A 26119-nucleotide genomic window follows, 5' to 3' on the forward strand; every position below is an offset into this window, starting at 1 on the left:
GCTTTGGGCCTTCCTTGACTGCTCTCCTAGCAGGGAGCTGGAAAGGAAGTGGGACAGCCGGCATATGAACCGGTACCTATATGGGATCTCGGCACATGCAAGGCGAGGACTTTAGTCACCAGGCTACCGAGCTGGACCCAAGATTTATTTATTTTTATTGGAAATACAGTTTTATAGAGATAAGGAGAGACATAGAGAAAGATCTTCCATCCCCTGATTCACTCCTCAAATAGCCACAGTGGGCAGAACTCAGCCAATCCAAAGCCAGGAGCCAGGAGTCTCTTCTGGGTCTCCCACATGGAGGCAGGGGCCCGGGGACTTGGGCCATCTTGTGCTGCTTTCCCAAAGCATGTGCAGGGAGCTGGATGGGAAGTGGTGCAGCCAGGTTACGAACTGGTGGCACCAATTCTTTTTTTTTTTTTTGACAATCTTTACATAGTTAATTAGGGTAAAAAGGTTCAAGGGCTACAGGAAAGTGTTTCCTTCATGTTTAAAGGGGGGTATTAAGGGAGAAGGTCCACCCAATTTTCCACCCTCCCCAGGTCCCGGATGTAGGGTATGCTCTGAGGTTCTTGCTCAAGTGTTTTGATATTTCAACAGTTATGAATCGTTGCCAATCTTGCCACTCCAAGCACTATGAGGTCCTTGAAGAATCCACTGATTGACATAGTCCATCATAGCAGAGATGGTTGGTTGACCTGTTCTGTCTTCTCTCTTTTCTTGGTTAGGGTTCTGAGTCCAGCATTTTGATTGGGGAGATCTCCAAAGACACTTTGTCTGAGGTGTGCTCAAACCAGATTCTTGTATGTGCTAGCAATTACAGGGCCCAGCACAGTCCATCACCCCAATCAGCTGGTGGTTGCAATTGCTGGGTTGGTTCTATTTTCACTCCCGACTTCCACTGGAACCAATGGGTGTTGCAATCCAGCTTGGTTCTGCCCAGCACATACTCGGCCCTTGCATAAACCAGTGGGAGCTGCAGCCTAGTTAGAGCGACCCGCAATAACCCCCATCAGGCCCGTCTCCTACCCTGGTTTGCCAGTATGTGTAGCAGCAATCCAGTTTGTCCCGCACCAATTCTAATCCCTGCAGCCCCGCTTCCCATCCAGCTCCCTGCTTTGGCCTGGGAAAGCAGTCAAGGACAGCCCAAAGTCTTGGGACCCTGCACCCACATGGGAGACTTGGAAGAGACTTAAGGCTCCTGGCTTCAAATCAGCACAGCGTTGGCTGTTGCGGCCGCTTGGGGAGTCAATCTTAAAACAAAATATCTTGGGCCCAGCGCAGTGGCGCAAGTGGTTAAAGGTCCTCGCCTAGCACGCCCGGGATCCCATATGGGCCCCGGTTCTAATCCCGGCAGCCCCGCTTCCCTTCCAGCTCCCTGCCTGTGGCCCAGGAAAGCAGTCGAGGACGGCCCAAAGCTTTGGGACCCTGCACCCATGTGGGAGACCCGGAAGAGGCTCCTGGCTTCGGATCGGCATAGTATCGGCCGTTGCGCTCACTTGGGGAGTGAATCATCGGATGGAAGATCTTCCTCTCTGTCTCTCCTCTCTGTATATCCGCCTTTCCAATGAAAAAAAAATAAAAATAAATCTTTAAAAAAAAAACAAAATATCTTTCTCTCTGTCTCTCCTCCTCTCTGTATATCTGATTTTACAATTTAAAAAAGAAGAAAGAAACACTTTCTGGGACAGAGTAAGTAGAGAAAGGAAAGGTGGGAGAGATAATTTCCTTTTTTTTTTTTTTGAGACAAGGAGAGACAGAAAGATTTTCTGTCCACTGGTTCACTCACCAGATGGCCGCAATGGCCAGAGCTGACCAATCCAAAGCCCTCTGGATCTCCCATGCCGGTGCAGGATCCCAAGGATGTGGGCCTCTCTCCTGTGCTTTCCCAGGCCACAAGCAGAGAGTTGGAAGGGAAATGGAGCAGCCACGACACAAACTGGCACCCATATGGGATATCGGCAGGGCATGGAAGCCGAGGATTTTAGCCGCTGAGCCATCATGCTTGGCCTGGGAGAGAAGTTTCTACTTTGATCCTGTGTCCACGGGAGAGGTTGCCCCTCCCTGCTGTCTGGCTCCTCTGAGCCTGGGGAGGGGGTCACGGGAAGTATAGCTTGCAGTTGGTGAGTCTAACTTGCCGCCTGCCTGTCCCATTTCGTTCCCTCCGGAAACTCCGCAGCCCTGGGTCCCGGGCTGCTGAAGGATGTCTCATCTGCCGTTCGCTCATCCTGCTGATTAGGTTGTAGACCGCGTGCACATGGCACTTTTCTTTATGCAATGTCAGTTGGTGGTGGTTGATTCCTTATCTTGGCGGTTACGAATTGAGCTGTTATAAATATGGGAGTGCAAGTAATACTTTCCTATGCTGATTTCATTTCCTTTAGGTAAACTCCCCAGGGTGGTCTAGCTGGGTCATACGGGAAGATTTTCAGGTTTCTGAGAACTCTCACTGCTGGCTTCCTCATTGGTGGTCCCGGTTTTCATTCCTAGGGTCCATCCCCCCTCCCCCAGCCCACTGGCATTCTTATTTTGTGATTTTTGGATGCTAGCCAGCTCTAAGTGGGGTGAGGTGACACCTCCTTGTGGTTTTTATTTGCATATCCCTGGTTGCTGGTGATCCTGAGAGTCTTATCTTATGTCTGTTAGGCATTTGCATTGAATCCTTTGAAGAATGCCCATGTTACACCCGCCCCCCTCCCCTGTCCCCCTCCCCTTCCCCCGCTTCCCCCCCCCCTCCACTCCCCCCCCCCACCCCTCCACCCCCCGTGGCCCAGTTTGAATTGTTTAGTTGTTGTTGAGTTTCTTGAAGTCCTTACATGTTCTGGATGCTAGTGCTTTATCAGATGCATAGTTTGCAAGTATTTTCTCCCAATCTGCCCGTTGTTGTGGCTTCACTTTGGTGAGTGGTCGGCTTTGCCGTGCAGAAGCTGGGATCCCGGTGGCTGTTTCTGCCTTTACTGCCTGTGCTCTGGGCTCTCTTCCCGGAAGTCGTGTTGGGGTCAGTGTCTTACAGCACGCCCCAGTTTTCTTCTGTCACTGGATGGCCTCAGGTCTTATGCCAAGATCCTCAATCCCGTGTAAATGGATTATTCAGTAGGGGTCTGCATTTTTTTTGACTGGCCCAATGAGGCCCTTTTGGGGATCAGAAGCTGGGCTCCAGGGAGAGGTCCCCAGTTATGGGTGGTGCTGGCCCTATGAGCGGGGGTGTCCTCGCCCACTTGCTGCTCCTCCGAGGCAGGCAGAGGAGGAGGCAGAGAGTCGGTGACCCTGAGCGACCCCGAGGGAGTGTCTCCAAGGCTGGCGCTGCCTGCCTGCCTGGCTGCCACTGGAGGTGCCCCGCACTCTCTCCCTGTCTCCCCATCTCTGGACCTAGACCCCCTTCTCGCTCTCTCTCACACTTTGTCTGCCTGCATATGTGTCTCCTTGTCCCCCTCCGCCCCATCTTTCACACAGAGTCCTCAGCAAGCATAGATGGGGGTTGAGTGGGGATGCACAAGTGGGTGCCCCCTGCCGCACAGGTTCTCTTCAGATCCCCCTGAGTCTCTACCCACTATCTCCCGGCACCAGCCTTGCCAAGTAGGTGCTGGTAGACCGATATAATTGACGGCAATGTTGAGGCTCAAACAGCTGTGCCACTGCTTGTCCCAGGTCTCAGAACCACAGCAAGCCGACTGGAATGTCCATCTGCCCCTATCTGACCCTAGACACCTCTGCTTGGCCTGAGGCTCCTGGCTTTTCCCCAGCCTCTTCTCACTGCCCGCCCCCCCCCCCCACACACACACACAAAGCCCAGAGGGCCTGTCTGTCCTGAGGGATGTGCATAGCTCAGCAGCGGCTGGAGTTCAAGGCTGAGGCTTGCTGGGTAGAGCACTGAGAGCTCTAGAGTGCCCCAGCCCTGCAAGTGGACTCTGGCCTGAGCACAGAGGACCCTGACCCTGCAGCTCCCCAGTGTGATGCAGCAGGCAGGTGACCTGGAGCCTCCCGGCGTGGGGCGATGCTGGGGCTGTGTACAAGGATTCCACAGAGCAGGCACTGTGGTGCAGCAGGTGAAGCCTCCTCACCCCCAGAGCACCAGTTCAAGTCCCAGTTGTTCCACTTCCCACTCAGCTCCCTGTTGATACATCTGGGAAGGTAGCAGATGTCCCAAGGAGTGCATGGGGGCCTGCCATCTACAAGGGAGATCCACAGGAAGCTCCTGGCTTCTGGCTTGGGTTTGACCTAGCCCTGGCTTTTGTGGCCATTTGGGAAGTGAAACAATGGGGAGAAGACCTGGGGTGTGTGTGTGTGTGTGTGTGTCTTCCAAGCACATGACCATAAATAAACACTTTGAAAAGGGGATCTGGAGAAAGTTGCTGCTCAGCAGGGGTGCCTGGGGAGAGCATCACAGCTAGGCGCGTGGCCTCTTGCTGCAGGTCCCCTCACACCAGTCCCTCCCAGCAGAGGCAGAGGCTGCTGGCTGGCTCCTGAAACTCCCTTTCCAGCAGCACTGGTGTCAGAAATGCAGAACTGCATGGCCCTGGGGGTAGCCAGGAACCTGGTGTGAAACTCATGCGGGGTGTGACTGCCACCTCCTCCCAAGGAGGAAATGAAATGTGGGCTGTGATAACAGTGTGAGATTTGATTGGCCATCATTACCCCAGACGGAAAAGCCTGCAGGCACACCCCCCCAGCCACTGCGTGAGTCAGGTCCCTCTGCTTGCCAGCCTAGGTCACCATGCTACACTGCTCCGAGCATGGTGGCCTCACTGTGGTCTGTGGGAATTGCATCCGGGAACGGGCAGCGTGCAGCCGGTGTCCCTGAGTGTGGCAGTCCTAGTCCTGCCTTCACTCAACGCTAGTGTCCGACGATTGTGACAGCTTCTGTGCTGACTTCCTGTCCCTCCTCTGTGTCACTTCCCCACCCTACCCTCCTCCACGGTGCTTTTTTCCCTGAGCCATTTCCCTGAGCCTTCTGTGTGTGCCCATAGCTGTGCAGGGGTCCTGGGATGGGATCCTGCCTCTGGGATGCGCAGGCTGTGGGACATTGGACCAATCACCCACCCACTTAAGGGGCTGGCAACTTCCTTTGTAAGACCATCAGGTCAGGGTTCCTGGCCACTGGGTTGTGAGCATCGGGAGCCAGGGGCTGACTCCAGGCCGTCTCTGCCCCGCAGCTCTGCATGGAGCAGGGTCTGGGAAGTGCCGGGGCCATCTACCCTCCTCCATGGTGCATGTGGGGCAGCTGCTAAAAGGAGCAGGTGTGGGCTGTTCTTGGCCAGGATCTGAAGGCAGAGTCAGGGGGACCATGCGGTGGAACACCCTTCAGCCCATGAATGGGGAAACTGAGGCTGCAGCGGGCCTGGGAGTGCCTAAGGCAGCACTGGGCTTGGACCAGAACCTACTCCTCCTGGTTCTCGGTCTCAGGCTCTTCCTTACTTCCATTGTCTGTGGGATGTGCAGAATCCTGGGCCCCACTGACTTGCTCGGGGTCTGGAGTGGATCTGGGAATCTGCCCCTGGACCTGGGAGCTTACCTGGCCAAAGTTCTGGAATCACAGCTGTGGCCGCTCTCCCTCCCTCCCAACCCCTGGCTCCAAAGCTGCACACCTGGCCTCTGGGCCTCTCTCCAGTCCTAACAGCGAAATCTCACCACATACAAATCGCAGTCCCTGACTCCCTGTACGTCCATGTGCAGCACCTCTCCCCGAGTGCACCTGCCGATTGTGGGCACCAGGTGAAGGGCAGGTGCACCCCAGGGGTCAAGGTAAAGTGTATGCACTGAGATCCTGGTGGCCACAGCTTGAGTCCCACTTCTAGACCTCGAGCTTTTCTTTACCTGGCGCCTTTGCGCAGTCACCTGTGGGAACGAAGAGGTATGTCCTATATGTGACTGCTATATTTTGCTTTTTCTGCTCAATGTCCTATTTTTCAGATTCACCTACCTTGACATACATACCTCTGATTCATTCATTTTACCACTCTCAATCCCCTTATGAACACACCACAACTTAGGAGATTAAATTTTTAATATGTGTCTCCCTCTCAGTAAATATGTCAAATATCTCCCCTGCCATCACTAATGGTTTCCCACTTTCATTGAGTCTAACTTTTCTTCCTGACAGCATCCAATGGGAGCTTCGCCCTGCTCCCCTGCCCAGTTCTGTCCAGGGCCACCGCCCTCCTGTCCTGCTGCTGCGGGCACACCCATTGTCTGCTGGCCATCCTGACGTGTCAGAGACTGACGAAGGGAGGCGTGTCCCACGTGGGTGCGGGTGTGGAAGATCCAGTGCAGGGCTGGAAGCCACGCCAGGCAGATGCCTGCACGCTTCTGCTTTGGTGGGAACTCCTTGGTGGCCTTCGGTCTGTGAAAGGCTGCTCTGCCCACTGGGTGTGCTATTGCCTGAGCTGTGACACTGCCCCCCAGACCCTCCCAACCCCCCGGCTCCATTGCCTCGCTCTGGTCCACAGCAGAGGAGAATAGCCCCCATCCCCAATTCCCATCCCCGACACACACATCCCCTCCGCAGCTGCCGTGCTCCTGGTCCTGAGGATGAGGCAGGAATGCCACCCTCTCCAGAAGGTCACATGATGCACTGCTTTGCCGGGGGCGCTGGCAGGGAGTGGGATCAGAGGTGGGGCAGCTGAGACTGTGCCAACACTACCTGCTATGCCCAAGCACCAGCCCCAAGGCTCAGCTGTCTTTATGCTGATGCCTGTTTACACTGAACTCTTCTCCCTACTTTCTGGGAGAGGGTACCCTTAGAAACGCTGTGTTTGGTTCTAAGGAGGTGATTGTCTTAGGACCTGAGGAGCAGCCAGCCTCTGGGTCCTGGTGTCCACAAAGCCATTTCATTGTTTGGGGAAGGAAACGGAGTTCAGGCCAGGTGCCCGTGAACTCCATCTCTGCCTCGAGCCTTCCAGTGTGTTTTGGAAAGCTGCTGTTTCTCAGCTCATCTCACACCTCCCTTCCGATCTTGCTCTGCCTCCTTAGTTCTCTTCTCTGAGTGGTTCCAATGCTGAGTTTGGTCCAGGGCCATGATCCTGAGGTTGTGTCCTGCACTGACTGTGCTGACCCCCAGATGGGCTCTGTGGCATCTCTCAGTGTGCCCTGAGCGTCAGGGAGCTTGGCGCAGGGAGCCGGCCGCACCCCCTCTCCCCACACTCCCCGCCTCCGCCTCCGTGGCCTGGGGTGGCTCCATTGCTGCTTTCCCTCTCTGCTTCCCCCCTACTGTGATAGGATCTGCCCGAGCGGGCAGTGCCCGACCAGCTCATGGGGCCCATTCTAATGAAGGTGACTGAATGCTTAGGCAGCTGAAACCAGCCCTTTACACAACAGCGTGGAGGGCTGGGGTAGTGTCCAGGAGGGCGAGTGTGCCAGCTCTTGTTTACCCTTGCCTGTGTGAGAGCCAGCCTGGGCCCTGCAGTCCCCGAGGAGAGGCTGGGGAAGGCAAAGGGAACAGAGAGCAGGTTTATTTGGGGTGAGCTGGGCGGACCCGTCGAAATTGGCGCTTGGGGCTTTCAGGGGTTGGAAAGGCAGGTGATAGATTTGGGTCACCAGGAGATGATGGAGGGGGAGGGGGTCAGAAGGAGCAGATTCAAATGCTAAGTGGTTGATGCTGGGGGCATTGGGCCCTGAGCCCCAGACTGGGGACCCTCCTGGCACAGCTTCTCACTCCCTTTCCCTGCCCATCGCCCTGCCTGTGCTCAGCTGCCGAGCTGCTCAGAGCCCCAGCCATACAAGGTACCTTTCCCACCATCTGAGAAGCCTAAGGGGAGTCCAGCGGGCTTGGGCGAGAGCTGACAAGTGCCTTGCTGTGTCGGAGTACCTGCTTTGTCACCTGTGAAATGGGAACAATAGTTCATCCTCAGTGGACCTGGGTTATCAGGGGGCCTGACTCTTACACTGTGTGGGGAACCCTTTTGAAGATAAAGAATCTTCACACCTTCCTCCTGCCAGTTTGTAAACCCATGATCATGTGACCACACGGCAGGGGGTGGGAGCCTAACCGTTGCCAGCTTCATGGTGAATAAAGGTGGGCACAGGTCTGCTGGGGCAAGAAAATGGCTGGCACCTGCAGGGGCTCCCACAGCAGTAGCTGGCAGAGGTGTGCCCCAGGTCAGAGCCAGCTTTGGTTGTCCTGCCCCCTCGGGCTGTTGTGGAAATGAAGTGGAGGCAGTGTGGCCCGGAAGGCGGCAAGCATGCTGCTGGCAGGTGCCACACACGGGACACGCCCATTCCTCAGCTGCCTGAGTACTCAGCACTCGCCAGGTGTCAGGGACCATTCCTAGCGCTGTGGTGTGAGTGACCCTGAAAGCTTTCACTCTGGGGTGGGTGAGCAGACATCCAGGGTCACACAATTAGGCCACTCCTGCTGGAGCAGTGACCAGCGCTGTGAGACGGTGAGACGGTATCCGGGGCAGGAAAAACGAGACCAGGGTGACTTGAAGCTTTAGAAGTCTCTCTGCAATATTAAGAAAGGGCAGGAAGGAATTCTTAGAATTCTAACCCCTGTTCTTGTGATGTGAGTAGCAATGAACACTGCAAAAACAACAGAGAGACAGAGAGAAAGAGAAAAGTTGAGATCTTCCATCCACTGGTCTCCAAATGCCCATAGGAGCCAGGCTGAGGCCGACCACAGCCAGGATCCAGCAGCTCTGTCCAGGTCTGCCATCTCGGTGTCAGGACCCTGGGATTGTCATCTGCTGCCCTCCCAGCTGCTTCAGCAGGAAACTGGATCAGAAGCGAGGCAGCTGGGACTCAAATCCGAACTTGGTCTTTTTATTTCAATTTCCCTGATTAGCCCTTTCCTGTCCCCTGCCATCAAAGAGGTAGAGTTGGAGAAAGAGACAAACTCTGCCCGAGTTATGGAATCTGCTTTTCTCACCTCTCACAGCTAAGCCTTGTCTGTCTCCTGCCCGGTGAGACAGACAATTGGCTTCATCCCCCAGATGCTGAGTCACAGGCAGGAAAGGTCCTCTCTGCCACTCAGCTGAGCCCTGCCCTGGGGTGGCTGGATCCTGGACACATCCCTCAAACCACCCTGCCCCACACGTTCCAGAGGAACCCGGTAAGAGGTGGCTGCTCTGGCCCGGGCGCCCAAGGCAGGCACCCTGGGCTGTAAAGCCTGCCATGGGGGACGTCGGTTCACAAAGGAAACTGCCACGTGACCTCACAGGAGTGTGGAACTTACACTCTAATCCAAAGCGTAGAGGATAGAGCAGGGGTGCCAGGCTCAGGGTGGGGCTGTGGGCAGAAAGCGGGTATGTACATGTGGGCTCAAGGACACAGAGTTGCCAGTGGGGTGAGCAAGTAGAAAGCCCATTCACCCCGTGGGGACCATAGTTCGTAACAGGATGCCATGGTCAGGGCCTTGGCTACATGGGTCTGTACACCTGCCCTTGCCAGTGGCTAAGTGTGTGAGATGATGGGCTGGTTGACTTGTCCCACTGAGTTAACCATTTTATGGTACGTCTATCTCCTAAGGTCGTGTCGTGTGGTGCCTTAAGTACACAGGATTGAATTGACTAACTAAAGCTGGCTCCTGCGGTGACACCTGCCAGTGGCTTTCCTTGTGGTTCTTGTCCAGCACTTGTCATCTCAGGTCCTGACAAGCACCCAGGACTGGTCAGTCAAGCCCTCCGTGACCAAGCACAGGTGGACACACCTGCCAGAGAAAAGACAGGTGTGTCAAAGAACACATCTCTGTCCCCCGGAAGAGGGGCCCCCAAACCAGGAAGGCAAGTCAGGGTTGCACACTGGGTGGGGTGGAGGAGGGAGCAGAGTGAGGGCAGACAGGAAGGGGAAGGTTGCTGCGCAGGTCAGGGGTGGAGGGAGCCTGGGCAGGAAGGGGCAGAGGAGGCCAGCAAGGAGGGACTGTGGAGTGCTCCATGTGCACAAAAAGCCAGCTGAGGTTTCCGTTGGGAAGTGATGAGACCTGCTTAGTGTTCTAAAGCCATCCCTGCTGCTGGTCCAGGAAGACAGGGCCAAAACCTGTCTGGAAGGCTGCAGGTGCCCCTGCGAGAGGAGGAGGCTCTCCCTGAAAGCTGGTGCTGTTTGCCGACCTGAGGCCATGTTGGAGGGAGGCAACAGGCCTGGAGGCACACCTGGCCTTCACCTGCACTCCTTCTGGGAATTTAAAGCTGCTCCTGGGTGTGGTGTTTAGGGCCAAGGCTCTTGTCCTGGATGCTGGAGATGTTGGTGGCAACTTTCCTAATGGGACCCAATGGGAAAGCCTTGTCCCGCAGCACAGCCCCTTCCTGGGGCAGCCTGAACTCACAGCAGGTCACAGAAGGGTCTTGCTCCTCCCCCTCCTTAGGGGGTGGGGGTACCTCTGAAGGACAACTCAGAGTCTTGGTGGGGTCGGCACACCCCCTTCTCTCTGTCTATCCCACCTCCGACATGCACTGTGTTTTGTCTCTAAGATGCTCTCCAGCCAGCTTTCTCCCAGGCAGCTGCCTACAACAGAGTGGCTTAATGTGCAGAGCTGGGGTTTGTGGGGCAGGCAGATGTAACAGCATCACTGAGGCACTGTTTGAAGGAGAGCCCCACAGTGTGGAGAGCCAATCCATGCCACTCTGGTTAGTTCATCTTAATCGCTATAATGTCGGGGAGGGCAGGAATGTGCCATGTAGTTTAAGAGGTAGACAGAGGGGTGGTTGGCAGAGTGATATAGCAAGCTAATCTTCCACCTGTGGCACCAGTGTCCCATATGGGCAGCAGTTCCAGTCCTGGCTACTCAACTTCCCATCCAGCTCCTTGCTATGGCCTGGGAAAGCAGCAGAAGATGGCCCAAGTCTTTGGGCACCTGCACCCACAAGAAAGACCCAGAAGAAGCTCCTGGCTGCCGGCTTCGGGCCAACCAAAAGCTCTAACCTTTTGTGGCCATTTGGGGAGTGAACCAGAGGGTGGAAGAGCTCACACTCTCTCTTCTTTCCCTTCTTTCTGTAACTCTGACTTCAAGTAAAATAAATAAATGTTAAAAAAATGTTGCCCTCTTCCCTCCTTTTTTTTTTTAACTTTGACAATGGGAAAAAAAAAAGAGGTGAAGAGAGAGATTGCTTCAAGCCCATGATTTACTGTCCAAATGTTCAAGGCCTAGCAGGGCCTGTTAATCCAGGTCTCCCACATGAGTGGCAAGAACCCCATTATTTGAACCAACATCACTGCTTCCCAGAATCCAAAGCAAAGCCAGGACTCAAACACAAGCACTGGGTTTTAACCTCCACCCTGGGGGAGGGGTTTCTTTCTTCTTAAAAAAGATTTATTTCATTTTTATTGGAAAGGCAGATATACAGAGAGGAAGAGAGACAGAGGAGATCTTCCGATGATTCACTCTCCAAGTGGCTGCAACAGCCAGAGCTGAGCTGGTCCAAACTTCTTCCAGGTCTCCCATGTGGGTGCAGGGTCGCAAGGCTTTGGGCCATCCTCAACTGCTTTCCCAGGCCACAAGCAGAGAGCTGGATGGGAAGCAGAGTTGCCAGGATTAGAACCGGTGCTCATATGGGATCCCAGCATGCAAGGTGAGGACTTTCAACCACTAGACTACTGTGCTGGGCCAGGGGGAGGGGTTTCTAAAGCTGTGCATACTGTTCAAGGGATGAACCAGTAAAAAAGGAGACATTGATGAATGCAGTGCCACTGGGGATCCAGGAGCAAAGAACCTCCCAGGGGTAGGAGTCCAGGACCAAACTGAAGGGGCCTTCTGCAAACGCACATGGCACCAGGTGGAGGCCAAACAGGTGCCCGGCAGGTGGGTGTGCAGACATGGTGGGGAGAACAGGAGGCAGGTCGCTCTCAGGAAGCACCTTCATCAGCTTCAGGTGGGCATTCGGGGAAGGTGCAGGGGAGGAAAGGAGAACCAGGTTAGCCCAGGGGTTTCCTGGCTGGCAGGTGGCATGGCCGGGATTCCAGCCTGGCCACTCCATTGGATGGCAGAAACACAAGGAAAGATATTTTAAGGAGAGGGAACAGCAAAGGTGTCAAGACATCAAGACGCAATTGTTCCACGAATGACAGCAGCCATGGTGACTAGGTCGGCCGAGCTGCTGCCACTGTGTGCACTGTCATTTTCACAACCCCACACCCCTCTGTGGGCCTGCGCACGGACCTGGCTCATCCCTGCTCCTCTCACATGCTGCCTTTATTTGCCTCCTTGCTGTGTCTGTATCTGGAAGCCCCCAGAGCAACACTCATGGCCCCCTCCATCTGTGGACGTGCTCTGAGGATAAACATCTGAGTCACTATTGAACAAGGCAACCTTGCTGTCCTGTTAAAAAAATCTTTTTTTAAATTTTTTGAAAGCCAATTACAGAGACAGGGTGAGACAAAGAGGTCTTCCATCTGCTAGTTTACTCCTTAACTGACTTCAATGGCCAGGGTTGGGTCAATCCAAGCAGAAGCCTGGAACTCCATCCAGGTCTTCTATGTGCAGGAGCCCAAACACTTGGGCCATCCCTTACTGCCTTCCTAGGCATGTTAGCAGGGAGCTGGATTGGAAGTGGAGCAGCCAAGACTAGAACTGGTGTCTGTGCCACAGGTGGAGGTGAAACCTGCAGTGTGCCAGTCCCTGTCATCTTATTTCAGCTGTCACTGCAAACAGGTGTGCCTGAGGTGGTTGATTTAGTACCACATGCCCTACGCTTCAGTACTTTTCCTTGTTACCTAATGGCGGTGCCTTGGGGAGAAAATGCTGGCATTCAATATGCTTGGCTCATGCTTGAGTGAGTTACAGCACAACTGGTTGTGTATTTAGTGTTAACAAACCAACAACACCAACCAGCTATGGCGTCTTCCAACAGCCACGCATCAAACAAGGCCATGTATTGATCTCTTGACAAAAATGCTGCCATCACAGGCTCGTGGGAATCGAACCCCTTGTTCCCTCAGGAGCAGTTGCTCGCTATCCCCTGGTAGAGTGAGTGCCTGTGGCCAATGTATGGAACGCAGCTCCTGTCAGTCACAGCAGAGGACCTACTGGTGTGAACTCTGCTGCAAAGTGCAGGGCCAGGCTGAGCCATGGATCACAAGTAGCAGAGCCGGGGCTGGCTGGATGCCAGAGCACTTTGCCCTGTGCACGTGGCCTTGTGGTCTGCAGGGGCTGGCAGGGGACCTGGTCTGGAAGAAAGGCTTCTTTCTAAGGGCACCTATGAGCTGCCTCTCTCCCATCTCCTGCGCAGGGGCCTCCTCGGGCTCCTGCCTCTCTGGTTTCTACCTGAACACAGTGGCTCTTTGAGGTCACTAGAGTTGTTGCCAGGCTGCGGTCTGCCCCTAAGCCAGAACAACCCCGGTTCCAGGCCCCAGGGCCGGCGCCTTAGGTTTTCCTTTGCCCAGCCCAGGGACTGCGTGTTGCCCGGGACAGGAGGCTAGTGTCCGTCTCCTCCAGAGCCCATCCCATCGGCCGCGGCAGCCTCCTGTTTACCCAGGGAGCAAACTTGGGCAGGCCCAAGTGAGCTGGTGGCACAGGGCCCTGCTGGAGCCGCCCAGGCCCGCCTGCCCAGTGACCAGCACCACAGCCTCACTCGTGTTGTTTGTGGGGTGTTGCTGTGAGCTTGGGGTGCCTTTTTATTTTCATGTCAGTACTGGTAGAACAGTTTAGGAGACAGTGTGGGGGAGGGGGGCCACGTTTGCATTCCAAGTGGGATTATGAGGCCTTCAGTCCCTGCCCCTCTGCAACCTTTACCCTTCCTGCTGTGCGGTCACCATTGTCCACCACCAGCCTGGTCTCTAAGCTGCCCAGAAGCCCCAAGCTTAGGCACCCCGCACCCTGGAGGGCCTAAGGAGGAGCTGTGGGCTGGGAGGCAAGGAAGCACCACAAGGCTGGGAGGGGAGAGGGAGAGGCAGACTGTGGTGAAGGGGCCCAGAGGGTCCCCACCCTGTGGGAGGACAGTTACCAGGGAGGGCTTGGGGCTGTCCCAGCCCAGGAGACAGTCCAGGAGCCTGGCTGTGGGGTCAAGAAAGCAGCCTGGGCTTGGAAACCCACACTTTGTACATTAGAAGGCAAAACCATGGCCAGAGGGACAGGAAGCTGGTCGGAGCAACTGAGGCAGCATCAGGCAAGCTCACACCCCAGCACCCACACATGTGTGCGTGCCAGTGACGGGAAGTGCACCCCTCTGACAGCATGGCCTGGGGCTCCAGGATGCTGGGGGAACAAGGCAGGGCTCTGGGGCCCAGGAGGCCCAGACAGTTCAAGTTCACCGAGGCTGACACACGGTCTTGGTTATCTCCAGGGGCCAGACCAATGCCCAGGAAGGTGGCTTGAGTGATTGAACTAGTGAATGGGTGGATGGATGACCTTGGTTCCACTGTACCTACTTTGAGGGAGTTATTTTACCTTTTTTAATAGTACTATGATTAAGTGCATCGTCTTTGCAGCCAGGTTGCCTTCTCTGCTTGCTAGCTTTCTGTCTCTGAGGAACTTTGCTAGCCTCAAGTGTTCCGTCCGTACAGTGGGGATGCCAGTTGTCTGCAGGGGTTGTCGGAGGATTGAGGGAGTTCATGTCCTAGGAAGCATTTAGACTTGCACGTATAGAGGGCAAGTGCCACCTGGGCATTTGCTGTCCTAGCTCTGCATGGTCAGCCCAAGTGTGTACCTCATGGGACCCCGAGTCCTTGAGCTGTGGAAGGTCTCACAAGTCTGAAGAAACACAGGTGGAGATGAAGTGGAGCAGGTATTGCCCCTCCCAGGGGCACCTCCCCAGGGGCGGTGGCAGAGTTTCCTCTGAGTTTCCCCGTGGGATGGGGTATCACTCACTCTGCCTCTCAGCTTCCCTCACCAGAGCCCCAGTCTCGTCCTGCTTGTCTCGCCTGGTTGGCGCCCTGGGAAAGGCAGGGCGCATGCCCCTGGGCTTGTAACTGGCAGCCACATGGATACCCAGGTGCACCCAGCCCTCTGCTCTCAGCCAGTCAGCTGAGCAGGACACGCCTCCAGTGGTATCACAGAGGTGCGTGGGGGTGAGTCACTGAGGCCTGGCGTGGGATGTGGCTGACAGCAGCCCCAAGGACACTGGGGGAGAGTGGGAGGCCCCGGGTAGTTCCTATGGTTAATCATCCTTATTCGTTAGTTTCGGCTGCCTCTCAGACAGTCGCTGTCAATACGCTGATTATACAAGCAGAGAGGCGGGAGTCCTGCTCCTGGGCCAGCGCATCTGTCACTCAGCCCTCCCGGGCTGTTTCCTCATCTGGACTACGTGTACAGTAACATCTACCTCCCTCCCCAGATGATTGGATTCAAATAAATGAGAAGAAATGAAGTGACATGTGGGCACTCAGCATCACTGCTTTGGTCACTGTTGCTGACAAAGAGCTGCAGGAAGATCTGTCTTTGATTTTGGGGGCCTGTCCAGGGCTCCTATTAGGCGTGGGGGCATGTCCCTGGAGCTGAGAGCTGACACACTCAGGAGGGGTGGCTGGTTCTTGAAAAAGGCCTCTCTCCCTGCTCTGGTTCCTCCCCTTTGTGGTGGTGCACATCTCCGAAACTTAAGAGCAAGTTCCTGCTTGTCCACAGCCAGTGAGGCCCCCAGTGGCCCTCGGTGGGAGCCATCCCCAGGCGGGCCGTGAGTCCACGCACTTCCGGGGTCCCACATTGTCAGGCACCTGGCATCTCCGGGTGGCATCTCCGGGTGTCCCTCACAGCAGCACAGCTTATGTTTGGAGTAGGTTTGGGGTAGTCCATGAGGGCTTCTCCTAGGGTCACACTGGACTGGGTGGTCACTAGCCCACCCACTGGCAAAGCGTTTGATACTGAAACAGCATTCCCTGGTCACTCACAGCCGTGTCCCCTTCCTAGGCCCCTGTGCACTTGGCTTTGAGGCTGTGCATCATCATTTTTATCCCCCAGCCTGCCGGCTCCCATTCACACGATGGGACCCTTACAGCTTCAGGCCCCTGCAGTGTCACGTCTGTGCAGGCTGAGAGAATTTTTGACAAGCTTGCATGTTTGCAAAAAATAGTTTCCAAGGTCTCTGATGTTTTCTCTTTTAATTCACAGCCCTGTCTATAACACTGGCCACTGACCACCAGGGACACTGAGACATAGTGAAGCCAGGCTGGGGAGAGAGCCAAGCCTCGGGTCAAGGACTTTTTTTTAAAGATTTGTTTTATTAATTTTTATTGAAGAGACAGATTTACAGAGAGGAGAAACAGAGAGAGAAAGATCTGTCTGTTGATTCACTCCCTAAGTGGCTGCAACAGCCAGAGCAGAGCCGATGATCTGAAGCCAGGAGCCAGGAGCTTCTTCCAGGTCTCCCACGCAGGTGCAGGGTCCCTAAGGCTTTGGGCCATCCTCGACTGCTTTCCCAGGCCACAAGCAGGGAGCTGGATGGGAAGTGGAGCAGCCAGGACAGGAACCATCATCCATATGGTATCACAGCAGATGCAAGGCCCTTGCCATTTAGCCACCAGGCTACCACACCAGATCCTGGTTCCAAGATGACCCCGAATTTCTCTCTGCCACTGCATATGACCTCTCCCTCACCCCACAAACCCAACATCCCTGGCAGTGGCCCCAAACGACCCTCCAGAGAGGACATACCTTGCCCAGGCCCCAAGGCAGATGTTCCTGCTGCCAGCTGTTGGACACCCTTGAAGCACAGTGGCTGCCCGCAGGATCTCTCTACCCTGTCCGCTGCATCCCGTGTGCAGCGCACATAGTCAAGGATTGGATACCTGTCTGACTACCCCTTCCACAGCTTTAGTTCCGAAGAACTAACAGAGACTTTGTATACCTGTGGTAACTGTGTGAGTGTCCTGCAACACCTAGGCAGGGGGCTGGCGCCCAGGAGACCTTCAATAACAGCTTGAGAATGAATGAATGACCAGATGAGGCCCCTGTGCTGACCAAGCTATTGGCAGAGCAATTCCCAGGCTCTACTGCATTGCAGACCTGTGGCCAGGGGTGCGCGACAGGAGGGGGTTCTCTAAGCTTCATCAGTACGGGACACCCACTCCTCCCTGTGGATTAGGTCACCATGGGGCACCAGCCTGAGTCCCCCAAGAACACAGTGCTGCGTGGCGACCACTGCTTAGCTGCCCGTGATTGCTAATGCTTTTAGCTGAGTTGATGGCGAGTCAGAGACATGGGCCAGACACCTGGGGTGGGGCCCTGTGCTGCCTGAGCTGGGAGCAGGTGTGAGGATGGCCTGAGGGTTTTGGGGGAACAGGGCCATGGTGGATACATTTGGGTCGTAGGTCCCTGATGTTACTCAAAGGAAAGAGAAAGGGTGCTTGTCCTTTGTGCCAGGTCCCAGTCCGAAGGAGACCCTGCTCGGCTTGTTGCTCCCTACACTGTGCTTGTGGCCGACCGCGTGAGTCAGTAGGACGCTTGTGAAGGAGGAAGCGGTGCTTCTCACCATTTTCCCCGACTCAGTGAGCTTGAGTAAGAAAACCCATTGCTCGTGTGGGCACAGGTTACAGAAATAGAGCCTGGCACTGCTGAGGGAGGCCTCAGGAAGACCTGGCCCTGCCTCGTTTTCCCAGCAACCAGGCAGACTGGGTTGCCGGGGAACCCAGTCCCAGGGGCACATTACCAAGGGCAACCTCGCCAGAGGACGGTCACCTGGGTCCAAAACCAGAGACTTACAGTGAGTGAGCTGGCCAGCCCGCGGCTCCTCCAGGGCAGCTGTCTGAAGCCTAGAGAGCTGGGGAGGGTCCCACCCCCAGGCTGGGGGGAGCAGTGGCCCCAGGAAGACGCCAGATCCCCACCCCCACCTGCCCCTGCCAGCCCTGTGGACCTGTCGGTGCTAGAGAGCAAGTGCTCTGGGATCCAACAGCCTCTGCTGGGTTTCTGTTTTCTTTCTTTCAAGACTTATTTAATTTTATTGGAAAAGGAGACTTATAGAGAGAAGGAGAGACAGAGAAGAAGATCTTCCACCTGCTGGCTCACTCCCCAAGTGGCTGCAATAGCCGGAGCTGAGCCAATCTGAAGCCAGGAGGCCAGAGCCTCCTCTGGGTCTCCCACGCAGGTGCAGGACACCAAGGCTTTGGGCCATCCTTGACTGCTTTCCCAGGCCACAAGCAGGGAGCTGGATGGGAAGCAGAGCTGCCGGGATAAGAACCAGTGCCCATATGGGATCCAGGCACATGCAAAGTGAGGACTTCAGTCACTAGGCTACCATGCCAGGCTCTCCTGGTTTTCTAAGTGGGCACTCAGGAGCGCTTTTTCCTGGGGGTTTGGGAGGCCTCTGCATTCAGGGTTCTGCCTGCTGGCCCAGGCCCAATTTCCCTTCTTTAAACCCTTGCCTCTGTGATCCCATGTCCCATGTGTTGCCTGGGTCACCTAGCTGAAGTTGAAGTCTGCGAGGAAAATGCTAGGACAGGACAGAGCAGATGTCAGGGCCGTGTCCACGCAAGCTTTCCCATACTGGCCAGTGCTGGGCAGGGATGGCCCTGGTCAGTGATTGATGCCCACTTTGAAGAGCACAGGAAGTCGTGGGACCTGGCTCTGGTGCCTCATGATGTCACCGGTTCTCCCCCTCTCACCGGCTGCCGTGAGGAGAGCAGCTACTTTCCCCAGGCGCGTTAGCAGGGAGCTGAAAGAGCAGCAGCTGGGACTGTAACTGGTGCTCCTTTATGACACAGCACAGTGCCTCTGCACTGGGACTGTGGAGTGGACACACAAACGGGGAAGGGCCTGCAGCCTTGGCACATGGCGGAGCTGCAAGGCGTGGGGCTGGCGAGTTTGCAGCTCCTGCAGCCCTTGCCCTTCTAGCTGATGCTGCCTTACAGAAGAGTTCCTAGTGGGTCTGAGCGCCCCAGCAGGCTCCTTTGCCTCAGAGATGCACCCTGGCAGAGGGGCCACTGGGAAGAAGGCAGGGGGCCGAACCAGAGAGGCTGTGGGAGTGTGCTGGAGCAAAGCACCCAGCTGCTCATCCTCATGTCGCTGGTGCCACTACAGTGACTGTGAGAACTTGGAGGAGGCAAGGGCGGGCTCCAGCAGGACAGTTAGGACGGTGAGTCTGCACCCGTAAGTCAGAGCAGCATTGATTCAAACGGAACCCATATTTGCAACATGGTCTCTCTCACACCCATCCCACCAGACCACCACAGTGAAAAACTATATAGTCCCTCTCATTAGAGCAACTATGTAAGAGGAGCCGTTGGTTGTTACAAGGGCTCCCTAGAAGGGATGAACTTCATTGCATTGCTTCCTAATTGTTGCCACTCGCTTCTTCATGTGCCTGGTCTGGCTAGGGAGCTGGAAGAGTTGTGGGCAGGATGTAGGATGAACTCAATTCGGGAGCGAAGACACAGCTGCTGGTGGGGTGTGTGTGTGTGTGTGTGTGTGTGTGTGTGTGTGTGTGTGTGTGTGTGTGTGTGTGTGTGTGTGTGTGTCCCGGGAGCGCCGGCGGCCAGCAGCGAGGGTCCCCTCGATCCCTGGTCCGGGACCCCTGGTCCCTCCTGGAGGCAGCGCGCGCTGGCCACAGCCGGACCCCCATCCCTGGTCCGGGACCCCTGGTCCGGGACCCCTGGTCCCTCCTGGAGGCAGCGCGCGCTGGCCACAGCCGGACCCCCTATCTCTGGTCTGGGACCCCTGGTCCCTCCTGGAAGCAGCGCGCGCTGGCCACAGCCGGACCCCCCATCCCTGGTCCGGGACCCCCCCACCCCCGAGCCCCCGCCGCAGCCCCCTGAGGGTCACGGGCCAGCCCGATCCAGGCGAGCTCCGCCCCCCGGCGCCCATTGGCCGGCGCGGCCCCAGCCACCTGCCCCTACCTTGCAGGGGCGGGGATACCTGGGCCCCGCCCCCGCGGCTCGGGTTCCCGGGCCGCGCGCTTCCTGCGGCCCCCGCCCCCACCGGCTAGCCCCGCCCCCCGGTCCCCGAGCCCCGGCGCCTCGTGATGTCACCGCAGCTTTGATACAAAGAGCCCTTGGGCCCACGCGGGTCTCCCGGCAACGGGCGGGGGCGGGGCCGGCGCCTTGCCTGGGTGCCGATGGTGCGCGCGGCGGCGCGGCCGGAGGATTGTTGTGCGCGCCCTGGGCGGCCGGCGTCCGAGTCCAGCCCGCCCCTCTGCAGCGCAGCGATCCGCAGCCGGGTAGGGGATGCGTAGCCCGCCGGCTCCCGGGATCCAGGTAAGCGTGGCAGCCGAAGGCCCGGCTGGTAGGGCGCACCTGGCCAGGCGCGCGGCCCCGGGACGAGGAAGTTGGCGGAGCGCGGAACTGCGCCCGCTCCGGCCCCGCAGTGTCCAGCCTTGGGGCCCGGCCTGGGAGGTCGGGTTACCTGCGCTAGCTCACTTGATCGGGGGAGGAGAAGCCCTTCTGCTGGCCCCTCAGTCAGGTGCGAGCTAGGCAGGACCACCTCTCGGCACGGGCAGGGGACGGCCACTGTGTCCTCGGCTCAGTTTCAGAAAGTGTTTTCGCGGGGGAACCTGGTAAGCTGGAAGGGAGTTGGTTTGTCCGGACACCTCCCCCGCGCGCCACCTCCTCCTCACGCCATGCGCCGCAAAGTTTTTCCTTAGTCCTGGCCGCTCTGTCGAGCTTGCTCTCCGCCCTGCCTCCTGCCTCCGCGGGGCTCGGCTCGGCCTGAAGAGAGGGTCAGTCCCGTGCGGGTCTTTCGGGACAGGAGGGCCTGCGCCTCCCGCCATGCCGCGGTGGGCGGAGGTGTGCAGGGCTCCCAGCCCCTGACTCTGGGGCCCACCGCGGTAGCAGTTGCTTTTTGCCTCTGCCGTTTTCCTGCTATGAGTGGCACTGGCGGCTGGCGCTCTGCAGGACCCCGTGCTGCTCTGGGGACCTCGGTCTGGAATCAACCCCAGCCTCTTCCTCACCCCTCTCCCCAGAGGCCTGGCAGTGCACACCCGGCTCTGCCGTGTGGGTGTCCTTGGCTGACTCAGGAGAGGCCTGGGTTCCTGTCTCCACTCAGCCTCACGACCTGGAGTGGCAAAGCCCTGATGATCCTGTGATGGGTGGTGATGTCTGGGAGGCACGTCCATCCTCCACCCCTACCCCAACCCTGGCAGCGCCAGGTCCCTGCCCAGGTGCCAGACAGTTACAGAGATTGGAATCTAGGGGAAGGGCGTGCCGCCACTGTGGGTGTGGTGTGTGTCCACCTGTGTCCCAACAAGCATCTCACACAGCCTGCGCTGGCTGCCCACCACAGGCTTGCCCTGAGGGTCCTGTACCTGAGCCATGGGCCTGTCCCCAGGCATCCCCAGACTCTGGGAGACTGACTACCTGGGAAGGTCAGCCTGGGCCTGGGAAGGGGAAAGCCAGGGAGAACTTGGGCTTTGAGCACCACACCCACGCCCCGCCGCACCCCCTGGACCAATCAATGCCTGGTTGGGATTGCACTCTCTGGAATTTGGTGAAGGTGGGCTTTGCTGAGTGGGGTGGGGGCAATAGCTAAGTCCAGCAGTTGAGATAAGGTTGGCTTTCTGAGGAGGGCTGGTGTACTGGCAGGTCGGTGGAGCCTGCTGGGAGGTGTGACCTTTGCCCTCAGGGCGATCTGCCTGGAGCCTGTACTTGGCAGGGATTTCCAGACAGGGGAGGAAGAATGGCAGGGTCTGAGGGCCCTCAGGGACAGCCAGCTGGGATGAGCCCTGCAGACAAGGTGTACCCCTCCCTGCAGCCTGCTGGAGCTGCTGGCTTCCCAGCCCCACCTGCTGGGGTCTGGACCAACTGTACTGTACCTAAGCCTTCGCCCTCACCCCTCTCCTTCCCATCCCCCCGGGGCTGAGCTCTGGGACCCAGGGACTTTGCCCCAGCCAGCCTCCTGCTTTGAGGGGCTGTACACTTCCTAACTCTTGGGGACATGAAGGAGGAGGTGGAGGCAGGGACAGGCTCCTGGTGAGAGCAGGTGCAGTTCTGGGAAGGCAGGTGTCCCAGGGCCAGGGAGAGGCAGCCCGAACAGAAGCCATCCACGCCACCCTGTCGCTTGAAGGGGGCTCTCCTGGCACAGGGCTGATGGTGTGTGGAGAGGAAGCATCTGTCTCCCCCTCCCTGGAGGGAGTAGAGAGGACAGTGCCCTGACCTTGAGACGTCTAGGACCCCTCAGATTGGGCCCAGGTTCCTCCTGGTAGTTCTGCCAGGGGGTCTGTGGCTGGATGTTTGTAGTGCCAGGTCACTGAGACAGGAGGACGTCTCAGGCCACACCTGGTTGAACTGGGGGGGTCCTGGGCACAACCAGCTGGGCATGACTACGCAGGCCTGCCCCGTGTCTGACCATATGATGTCACAGTTCTCTCCGTCAGGTGGCTTCTCAGGGCACAGACCTTCCCTATTGCTGTCTGCCCAGCCCCAACAAGCTGCTGGTTTAACTTGCTCTTTGAACAAGTATTTGTGCATCTACCTTGGGCCTCTGTGCCAGGTGCTGGATGTAACTTGGGAAACTGAACAGATCTAGTGCTTGACTCCCTAGAGCTGGCCCTGGGGTGCTGGCAGGGAGCCACCCTTGGTGGGGGGTAGGTGGCCTGGAAGTCACGCTCACTGATGAATGTGCTACAGCTGGAGGGAACAGCCACTGCCAAGGCCCTGGTATGGGTTGTGCACGGGACTCAGAGGTGGAGGCCAAGGCTGGTGAGGAGCCCTGTGGGCAGCAGCATGGGCACAAACTCTCTTGCTGTCCAGCAGCTGCCTGGAACCCCCAGACTCTGGCCAACAAGCCGCAGGCAGTTCTTGGAGCAGAGTTGTCTGGCCATCCCTGCTGCCTGCTTGGGTCGGACCTGACAACCTGCCCGTGTGACTGTGGCCCTGGGCAGACTGTGCTTGCAGCACGCGAATCATAGCTGTGAAGCCAGCGCTGTTCTGTGTAGCCGCATCTTGTAGCCAACAGCATGCCAGGCCTAGGTCAGTTCCTGCCACAGGGGTGAGAGGTATCAGCAAGCCAAATGGCCAGCTGTCTGCTCTTGTCACCCACGTAGATGGGCCCTCCCTTGGCCACAGGTAGTTGGCCACACAGCTTGGTGCTCTGGTCTCTTAATGGCTGCTGAGGCGCTGAGCAGCAGCTGCGGGTTTCTTCTGTGGAGCTGGGGCCCCAGCTGGCTGTGCGTGTGTGTGTGCATGCCAGCATACATGTGCACGTGTGTGCATGCTAGCATGTGTATGTCGGCAGACACCCACCACCCTCCCTCCATAGGGGGGGCGCAAGCTGAAGGCAGAGGGCGATGGGGAGTCACGGTGTGAGTTTCCAGCCACCTCTCCTGGCAGGCACGTGTCCCTCTGCAGGAGCTGCCAGCTTTGAGCCTGACCGCGGTGCCCAGCTGCATGTTCTGGAGCCCGCACTGGTGGCCGGCTGTCCCGAGTGCGTCCTAAAGCCAGGCAGCGCCGTTGTCACATGTTTCATCTGCAGCTGCCATTTTCCCATGCCAGGTATCTGACTTGAGGAAGGCTGTGCCCTTGCCCAGGTGTTTGGGGCCTCCTCTTTACCCTGGAATCGGGCTGTGTCCAGTTCATGCAGGTCTTGATCAAGGCTGTGTGGTCCTTGTGGCCATCTGGCCCACCTTGCTCACCGGGAGCCTGCCTGGCTTTGACTCTTAAGGAGTCAGGACCCTCACACAGGTGTTTGTGGCCCAAAGCTTGGGTTCTGAGGGCCTACTGGTCATCTGCTCCTTGCCCTGGTGGCCTGGGAGGAAGCGGGCATCAGGCAGCTGTGGAGACCCAGGGTGGGCCCAGGGTGAGCAGCAGCCCCAGGTCTCCCTGGCAGGCTGGTCCCAGCATTGCTCGTTTCTAACTCCTGCACCTAATTTAGTTGGGTCAGCCTGCTCCAGCATCTGGTCAAGGGGAGCTCTTAGGATCTGCTCAGCTGAAGGTCAGGCTCTGCCCAGATTCCTGTTCGTGTTGGCGGGCTCTGCTCATGGGAGCCTCTGGCTTCTTGGGGACCCTATGATGAAAGCCTAAGCAGAGGTGGGGTGTGGGAGAGGGGTGGGACTGCCCCTTCTCGGGTCCTCTGTGGCCACCTTATCCTTTGCACTTGCTCTGAGAGCCTGAGACCATGATGACAGCCCTGCTTCCAAGGAGTTGATGCTGTGTGTGGTGAAGTCAGAGAGCTGAAGGTCCACTCGGTCCTGCTGACCTGTCCCTCCTGAGGGACAACCCCCCAACACTCAGACCACCTCCCCTCCTGCCCAGCCTCCAGCACTCAGCCACCCATCCTGCCCAGCCTAGCTCTGAAGCGTGATTTATTTATTTGTTTGTTCCTTTCTTTTTCCTTACGTTTGTTTTTAATTAAAAGGCAGATTTACAGAAGGACAGAGAGACAGAATCATCCATCTGCTGGTTCATTCCCCAACGGTCAGTGGAGTCGATCCAGAGCCAGGAGCCAGGAGCTTCTTCCAGGTCTCTCACATGGGTGCAGGGTCCCAGGGAACCATCCTGTACTACTGTCCCAGGCCACCAGCAGGGAGCTGGAAGGGAACTAGAGCAGCCAGAATAGAACTGGCACCCATATGCGATGCCAGCACCACAGATGGAGGCTTAGCCTACTACGCTTTGGTGCCAGCCCCTAAAGCATGATCTCTTTCTTTCTTTCTTTTTTTTTTTTAAGATTTATTTGTTCTTATTGCAAAGTCAAATATACAGAGAGGTGGAGAGACAGAGAGGAAGATCTTCCATCCGATGATTCACTTCCCAAGTGCCTGCAACAGCAGTTATGCCAATCCTAAGCCAGGAGCCAGGAACTTCTTCTAAGTCTCCCACGCAGGTACAGGGTCCCAAGGCTCTGGGCAATCCTCAACTGCTTTCCCAGGCCACAAGCAGGGAGCTGGATGGGAAGTGGAGCTGCCAGGATTAGAACCAGAGCACATATGGGATCCCGATGTGTTCAAGGCGAGGACTTTTAGCTGCTAGGCCATCGCGCTGGGCTCTAAAGCACGATCTCTTAAGTGAGTGAAAAATGGTTTTGGGACCTCCCAGAGAGCATCTGGACTTACACTCTAGCTCAGCTGTGTGCCAGCCATGGGACTTTGGACAAGCTACCAGCCCTTTTTCAGCCTCCATTTCCTTGCCTGCAGAATGGGTTTGATAATCATCATGCTGACAAAGTGGCTCCCTGTGATTTAAAGCCACTGGAGTAGCTTCTGACTCTTACCAGTTGACACTTGAGGGAGAATTTGGAAGGGCAGGGAGTGTAGTGCCCAGGAGCCCAGCCCTGGCTCTGCCACCAGGCTGGCCGGGGTGGAGCTGCACCCACTCTAACCTCCTAGAGGCTGCCTGCCTGCCCTGCTCTGCACGCCTGCCTTCCTGCCCTCTCTCTTCCCCTGTCTGTCTACCAGTGTCCAGCTGGGAGAGCTGGCTTGGAGCAGTGCAGCCCAACCACCCCTGCCAGTGTACAGGACCTGCCTTGTTAAAACGCCTTGGCTCTTGCTGGCTTTGGGCCCAAGGAGATCTGGAGGGGGGCCAGAGAGAAGGGGCAGGCTGTGCAGCCACTCGGCCACATCGATGACCGCCCTTGGTCATTTTCCAAGGAGCACACCTGCCTGCCCGTTCAGCTTGGCCTCCTCAAGTCACTCAGGTGACACCAGCCGGCCTGGCCTGGCTGGGAGGCTGGACTGGTCCCTGCCTCGCGATGAGTAACAACCTCAGACAATAGCCCTCCTGACAGAATGAGTGTTGTGGATGGCAAGGCAGCTCTGACCAGCACACCACTGTGGGTTGCCAAAAGGGTCTTGCGTGGCAGCAGGTGCGTGGACGTGTGCTTGCGTGGGCAGGGAGCTGACTACACTTCATAGCACATGCGTGGTCCACAGAACGCAGTGTCTTTCTTGTTCACACTTGAGCATCGCACATCAGGACAGGTTGTGTGCTTGCTAGTGTGTGGGCGGCACCCTCTCTCCCCATATCCAATCAGAGCGCCCCCCCCCCCCCCCCCCCCCGAGAACTTACAGAGCTTGCCTGGTTTCTTGAAGGAAGGACAGAGCCACCTCGTAGTGCGAGGGGACACTGTGGTTTGGTTCAAGAGGACAGGCATGGGCAGCCGGGCTCAGGTTCCCACTTGATGGGAAAGCGGAGCAGCTTCTCTGGGCCTCGTTTCCCCGACACATGTGGACGTGGCTACGCAGTTCTGGTTGTGAACATCGCACTTCTCCCTGTTTCTGGCTCACTGGGTGTCTTCTAGGGTCACACTGCCCAGACCAACTGCCTTAGGGCAGGAGTGGGCCGCCAGCCTGCCTGAAGCGGCAGGAGCTGCTGGGGCCCTGAGAGCTTCTGGACTCCGCCT

The 26119-nt window shown here is 57.1% G+C and overlaps 1 protein-coding gene across 2 annotated transcripts in view; it reads left to right on the plus strand.

Moving 5' to 3' along the window:
* Positions 1-26119, plus strand: part of RAB11FIP4 (RAB11 family interacting protein 4) — a 92642-nt gene that overhangs the window by 41984 nt on the left and 24539 nt on the right. Inside the window, exon 1 of one of the 2 annotated variants that reach the window (XM_041001050.1) lies at positions 19932-20043. The exons of the other annotated variant lie outside the window; for it this stretch is intronic. Coding sequence (XP_040856984.1) covers positions 20014-20043 — 30 coding nt within the window. The 5' untranslated portion in view covers positions 19932-20013. Of the gene's footprint in view, positions 1-19931; positions 20044-26119 lie in introns of those variants that run through there. 2 annotated transcript variants of the gene reach the window in all.

Source organism: Ochotona curzoniae, unplaced genomic scaffold, assembly GCF_017591425.1.
Source record: "Ochotona curzoniae isolate NIBS_2020 unplaced genomic scaffold, NIBS_Ocur_1.0 scaffold_2453, whole genome shotgun sequence".
Lineage (NCBI taxonomy): Eukaryota > Metazoa > Chordata > Mammalia > Lagomorpha > Ochotonidae > Ochotona > Ochotona curzoniae.